The sequence below is a fragment of the Rhinoderma darwinii genome, chromosome 2 (genome assembly GCF_050947455.1).
Source record: "Rhinoderma darwinii isolate aRhiDar2 chromosome 2, aRhiDar2.hap1, whole genome shotgun sequence".
In the NCBI taxonomy this organism is placed as follows: Eukaryota; Metazoa; Chordata; class Amphibia; order Anura; family Rhinodermatidae; genus Rhinoderma; species Rhinoderma darwinii.
In genome coordinates this window covers 83,564,267-83,570,578 of record NC_134688.1, presented here as the reverse complement: position 1 = coordinate 83,570,578, position 6,312 = coordinate 83,564,267, and the positions used below count along the sequence as shown (strand labels likewise).

At 46.9% G+C, this 6,312-nt stretch overlaps 1 protein-coding gene across 1 annotated transcript; it reads right to left on the bottom strand.

Moving 5' to 3' along the window:
• Positions 1–3,246, bottom strand: LOC142741720 (uncharacterized). The gene is made up of 4 exons (XM_075851062.1): positions 3,087–3,246; positions 1,046–1,119; positions 264–622; positions 1–190 (listed from the first exon to the last, which is right to left on the bottom strand). The coding sequence occupies exons 1-4, from the start codon at positions 3,172–3,174 to the stop codon at positions 1–3; spliced, it is 711 nt and encodes a 236-aa protein (XP_075707177.1). The 5' UTR covers positions 3,175–3,246.
• Between the last annotated feature and the right edge of the window lie 3,066 nt (positions 3,247–6,312).

Here is a 6,312-nt window from a genome sequence, read left to right as displayed (position 1 = left end):
CTAGTCCATGGCCAAATATTCCGCAGGTTCTTCCGTGAAGAATAGAAATCCACAATATTCGTCAACTGGATCACAGAAGACGTCTCTTATAATTTTAACTGCGCAAGAGGGAATCGGTCTCCTGTTCCCCTTACCCAGGTACCCATGTATCCAAGAAGTGAATCCTCGATATGCTGTTTTTCGTAAAAGTCTGTAGAGACACCAAAAGGGATTGTAAATAAAATGTACAGAGTGCATTTATTTTTTCTTTTCAAAATACATACCGATTCAAATCCTTGTCAGGAGGTGGAAGCCGAATTTCTCCAATAGCACGCATGGAGATGTGAACACGTTCTCTGTCCCCACAGAACTGTTGAAAGTAATCATGCTCAGTAATGCATGTAATATTGTCCATAAATGGTTCCACATTTGGAATTTCTTTGCAGCAGATGCTCTCTATATTAGTTGGCATTGCAATGCAGTTGTTGCACAAACACCAATTTGAATTTGAAATTCTTTCACTGCCATCACATTCATCAATATCTTCCGTTCTCATTTCTCGAAGAGGATTCTTAGGAAAACAAACGCCGGAGTCATCCATGCTTCCGTATTTAGACTGAAGTTGTAGTTTCAACCAATCTAACTAAAATATAAAATGAGTAAACCGTGATTCACACGAGCACATTACGTTCTCTCCGTTACACACTTATTGTGGCCACAGGTCCCGGACTGAACACAGTGCAGGGATCCGGGCTCCCAGCATCATAGTTATGTAGAATAATAGGAGTCCCTGCCTCGTTGCCGGACAACTGTCCCGTACTGTAATCATGTTTTCAGTACAGGACAGTAGTTCCACGCAGAGGCAGGGACTCCTAGCGTCGTACATAACTATGGTGCTAGGAGCCCGGCTCCCTGCAGTGTCTTTGCTCCGAGACTTCCGGCCCCAAAACGTTCCATCCTTTAGGGAACAAACATGTTTGTGTGAACCCGAAGGTGATGCGGGTTACAGTAATGAAAATCATGCCTTCGACAGACATAATAAATTCAAAGCAATGAAAACAAAAACCTTTTGTGATCGTGTGGCAGTTGTTGATGGTGGTTGATGGTCTACATCCATTTCTAGCTCATAAATTGCCTGTGCTAAAAAAACAAAATAACAATATGAGACAGTGAGATGCTATTTGTAATGCCACAGAAAAGTTGAGTAATGGGAAAAGGTAACCCATGGTAATGCCCCTGGAATTATTGGGTGTTGTGTGCATTGCAGCTAATATGCCCCTTTATGCTCGTTGTCATGGGGGTTGTGTGCATTGCAGCTAATAAGCCCCCTTTATGCTCGTTGTCATGAGGGTTGTGGGCATTGCAGAAAATAAGCCCCTTTATGCTCGTTGTCAAGGGGGTTGTGGGCATTGCTGCTAATATGCCCCTTTATGCTCGTTGTCATGGGGGTTGTGGGCATTGCAGCTAATATGCCCCTTTATGCTCGTTGTCATGGGGGTTGTGTGCATTGCAGCTAATATGCCCCTTTATGCTCGTTGTCATGGGGGTTGTGGGCATTACTGCAAATAAGCCCCTTCATGCTCGTTGTCATGGGGGTTGTGGGCATTGCAGCTAATAAGCCCCCTTTATGCTCGTTGTCATGGGGGTTGTGGGCATTGCAGCTAATATGCCCCTTTATGCTCGTTGTCATGGGGGTTGTGTGCATTGCAGCTAATAAGCCCCCTTTATGCTCGTTGTCATGAGGGTTGTGGGCATTGCAGAAAATAAGCCCCTTTATGCTCGTTGTCAAGGGGGTTGTGGGCATTGCTGCTAATATGCCCCTTTATGCTCGTTGTCATGGGGGTTGTGGGCATTGCAGCTAATATGCCCCTTTATGCTCGTTGTCATGGGGGTTGTGTGCATTGCAGCTAATATGCCCCTTTATGCTCGTTGTCATGGGGGTTGTGGGCATTACTGCAAATAAGCCCCTTCATGCTCGTTGTCATGGGGGTTGTGGGCATTGCAGCTAATATGCCCCTTTATGCTCGTTGTCATGGGGGTTGTGGGCATTGCAGCTAATATGCCCCATTCATGCTCGTTGTCATGGGGGTTGTGTGCATTGCAGCTAATAAGCCCCTTTATGCTCGTTGTCATGGGGGTTGTGGGCATTGCAGCTAATAAGCCCCTTTATGCTCGTTGTCATGAGGGTTGTGGGCATTGCAGCTAATAAGCCCCTTTATGCTCGTTGTCAAGGGGGTTGTGGGCATTACTGCAAATATGCCCCTTTATGCTCGTTGTTATGGGGGTTGTGGGCATTGCAGCTAATATGCCCCTTTATGCTCGTTGTCATGAGGGTTGTGGGCATTGCAGCTAATAAGCCCCTTGATGCTCGTTGTCATGGGGGTTGTGGGCATTACTGCAAATATGCCCCTTTATGCTCGTTGTCATGGGGGTTGTGGGCATTGCAGCTAATAAGCCCCTTTATGCTCGTTGTCATGGGGGTTGTGTGCATTGCAGCTAATAAGCCCCCTTTATGCTCGTTGTCATGAGGGTTGTGGGCATTGCAGCTAATAAGCCCCTTGATGCTCGTTGTCATGGGGGTTGTGGGCATTGCAGCTAATAAGCCCCTTGATGCTCGTTGTCATGGGGGTTGTGGGCATTACTGCAAATATGCCCCTTTATGCTCGTTGTCATGGGGGTTGTGTGCATTGCAGCTAATATGCCCCTTTATGCTCGTTGTCATGGGGGTTGTGGGCATTACTGCAAATAAGCCCCTTCATGCTCGTTGTCATGGGGGTTGTGGGCATTGCAGCTAATATGCCCCTTTATGCTCGTTGTCATGGGGGTTGTGGGCATTGCAGCTAATATTCCCCATTCATGCTCGTTGTCATGGGGGTTGTGGGCATTGCAGCTAATATGCCCCTTTATGCTCGTTGTCATGGGGGTTGTGGGCATTGCAGCGAATATGCCCCTTTATGCTCGTTGTCAGGGGGGGGGCTAATCATGCTCACGCACGTGTCATGCTCGTTGCCGAGGGGTGATGTCCGGTATTTACATTAGCCGTACAATGCCTTGTTGCAAATGGGGGAATAAGTATGCTCGTCTCTAGGGAGTTGAAATAGACTTACCTGCAAACGATGCTGCTGCGGAATGAACCGGAACCTCTGTCGCCTGCTGCCGATGTGTCCTCCTCGCTCGTCCGACAGGATGTAGCATCTGGGGCAGGAAGTGAGTGACGTCACAACGTGATCTCTCGAGACCACGCTGTGTGTCTGTGCACTGCCAGAAGCTGGGTGTTAACGAACAGAAGTGGATGATGCTGATTCGTCAGCATCATACACTCCCATTCACAACGCCCAGCTAGTAAAAGTACTAAAAACGCCCCGATGTACGCACATAATACACACCCACTTGGACTTTTACTTTTTAACACACCCACTTGGACTTTTGCAAGCCTCATTTGCATAACTATAAAAATGGTCATAACTTGGCCAAAAATGCTCGTTTTTTAAAAATAAAAACGTTACTGTTATCTACATTGCAGCACCTATCTGCTGCAATAGCAGATAGGGGTTGCACAATCTGGTGACAGAGCCTCTTTAAAGTGGTACATACAAGCAGGCACACCCAGCGTAATAAATAATTGAACTTTATTAAATAGTCTCACTGTACATAAAGTGCACACATTGACTTGTATTTAATTTTAAAGAACAACAAATCTCCGAACTCTTTTTTTTATAACATAATAACGTTTTAATGCTGTTGCTAACCAACGATGAATAGAATACTTCCTACCATTAATGTGACTTCTGGTGCTGCATGGATTTGCTGATGGCTTTGTAATCTGGTTCATACGTGGTGAGGTTTAGCTTCATGCAGGCGTTGAGACTTCCATCCGTTAAACGTGAACCTCCAGAGCTGTAAAGAAGCGCTCAGAACAGATTTTTGCCCTGATAGTAGTCCTTTAAATCAGTTTCTTATGCCCACAAGAGATTAATTTAAAGCCCCCAAGAGTGTAATATGGGTGGCAGATGTTTTTTAAGGCCATATTTTTATTTTTTTTGGGGGGGGGCTATATAATGGATTATGTGGGATTATTTTCAGGGTGAAGTGGGAAGGGGGGGTTGGTGGGACACACTGTATTACACAGCCCCTTTATTGATGCAGCTCACTGCTGCTGACCATGAGGCTGTGTAACAATTTCCATGTTATAATGTTCACCTTCAAAGCAGCAGCACAGCCAGGGGTTTCTGGAACGTCCAAGGGAAACACAAGGGAGGAGGCAGATGCCGCTTCACTAGGGGACGCAGGTGCGTGCTTGCAGACGGCGCGGCTATGCAGGGAGTTATGGGAAATGTAGTCCATGCTCCCTGCCGCTCACCACTGCCGCCAATGCTTATCAGGCCATCAAAGAACTAGGGATGTCACGATACCAAAATTTGGACTTCGATACCGATACTTCGTTTAGTATTGCGATTTCGATACCAATTTCGATACTTTTGCCAACAGTAATAAAAAAAAAAATCTTCCGTTTTCTGATGTGAGGTGCGACGTGTGATGAATTTTGAACGCGCCTCACATTAATAGTAATTAATCCCATCATGTTTCTCAGTCATAATGGGTTAATGTGTAAGGTACATGATGGGGTTAATTACTATTAATGTGAGGCACGTGTAGGTGAAATTCATTGCACCTCGCGCCTCACATTAATAAGTGATAGAGAGCAGTGTTTATTTTATTTTTTTACAGCGCACACATCATAAATGATGCAAAAAAATTATTGTGTGCGCCATTACTGAATGTGTATATTTTATGTATTGAGACTTATTTTAATGTTTATTGTAAAAAAGGTGTATGTGTATTTTTTTAAATTGATACTTTGTTTTTACTTTATTTTTAAACTTTAATGTACTGACATATATCAGATATGTGCCAGTACATTAGCCTGTGGACGGATAATACACAGGCAGTTGTTAGGACATACTTGGGTATGTCCTAACAACATGAAATATGGTAAGACAGCCCTGGGGTCCGTCAATAGACCCTGGGCTGTCTGCCCATATATGGTATGGCCCTCGATCGCGTCACAGGAATTCCCTGTGACGCGATCCAGGGGCATCCCCCCTGCTCATTTTCTCCTGAATGCTGCAGTCAGCTGTGATCGCAGCATTCATGGGAATAACGGCGGAGATGAGAGGTTTCTCTGATCTCCGCCGTTATAGAGCGGGGCTGCGGCTGTGTAATACAGCCATTGCCCCGCTCCTGACAGGAAGTGCACGCGCGGTCAGCATAAGGAGGTGCGGCCGGCGCTGCACTAATGAGCGGCGGTTCAGGCACTGGGGACAGAACATGGGGGTGTTTTGTAGCGCGCCCGCCATGTTCTGTCTCCAGTGCCGCCGCTCATTAGTGCAGCGCCGGCCGCATCGCATCATCCTGACCCCGCGAACTTATCATGACTCAGGAGCGGGGCTGTGGCTGAATTACACAGCCGCAGCCGCGCTCCCATACATTCATGTATTACTATACTGAGCTGTGCGGCTGCGCAGCCAAGTATCGAAATACAGGAAATAGCGGTATCGAACCGTTTAGGGATGCACAGTATCGAAACAGTATCGAAGTTTCGATGCACCGTGCATCCCTACAAAGAACTACCAATATCAGCGTGCACCGCGGCCTGATGGAGCGCGGTGCATGCATCCTTCCCATAGACAGGTAGGAGCCCTGTCTGCGAGCCAGATACGGCCATCAAAAGAGCCATATCTGGCTCGCGAGCCATAGGTTCCCGACCCCTGCTATAGGGTCTGGCATACATATAATCATATTCTCACAATTGGACAGTTGCTTTAACCACTTCATGATACTATTACGTCGCTGTCATTAAGGACTTAACGCAACGCAACTGCACGTTGTGTTGCTGGTGCGGGCTCAGCTGACACCCTACTGTATGGCCAGGACCAGAGCTAGCCTCCGATCCAGCCGATTAACCCCTAAGATGCAGCGCTCAAAAGCGGCCGCTGCATCCATGGGGTTTACTAGCAGATCGAAACCCAGCAATGCAATCGGGGGGGGTTTACGATTTCTGCTTTGGCAGACATGAAGTCCAACAATGGCCTCCTGTCTGCCAAGTACAGCAGCCTATTAGGTCCCACTTGGAGGCGGGGCCTAAAAGGCTTCTGGCCGCAGATATAAGATGGCGCAGGCTCAGAACCTGAGCCTACGACATCAGCCGCGGGTGTCAGCTGTATGTTACGCACGGCTGTAATGGCAGGGAACGGAGCTAGCTTCGATCCCTGCCATTAACCCCTTAGATCAAAAGCGATCTCAGCATCTTAGTGGTTTGAAGTCGATTGGCAT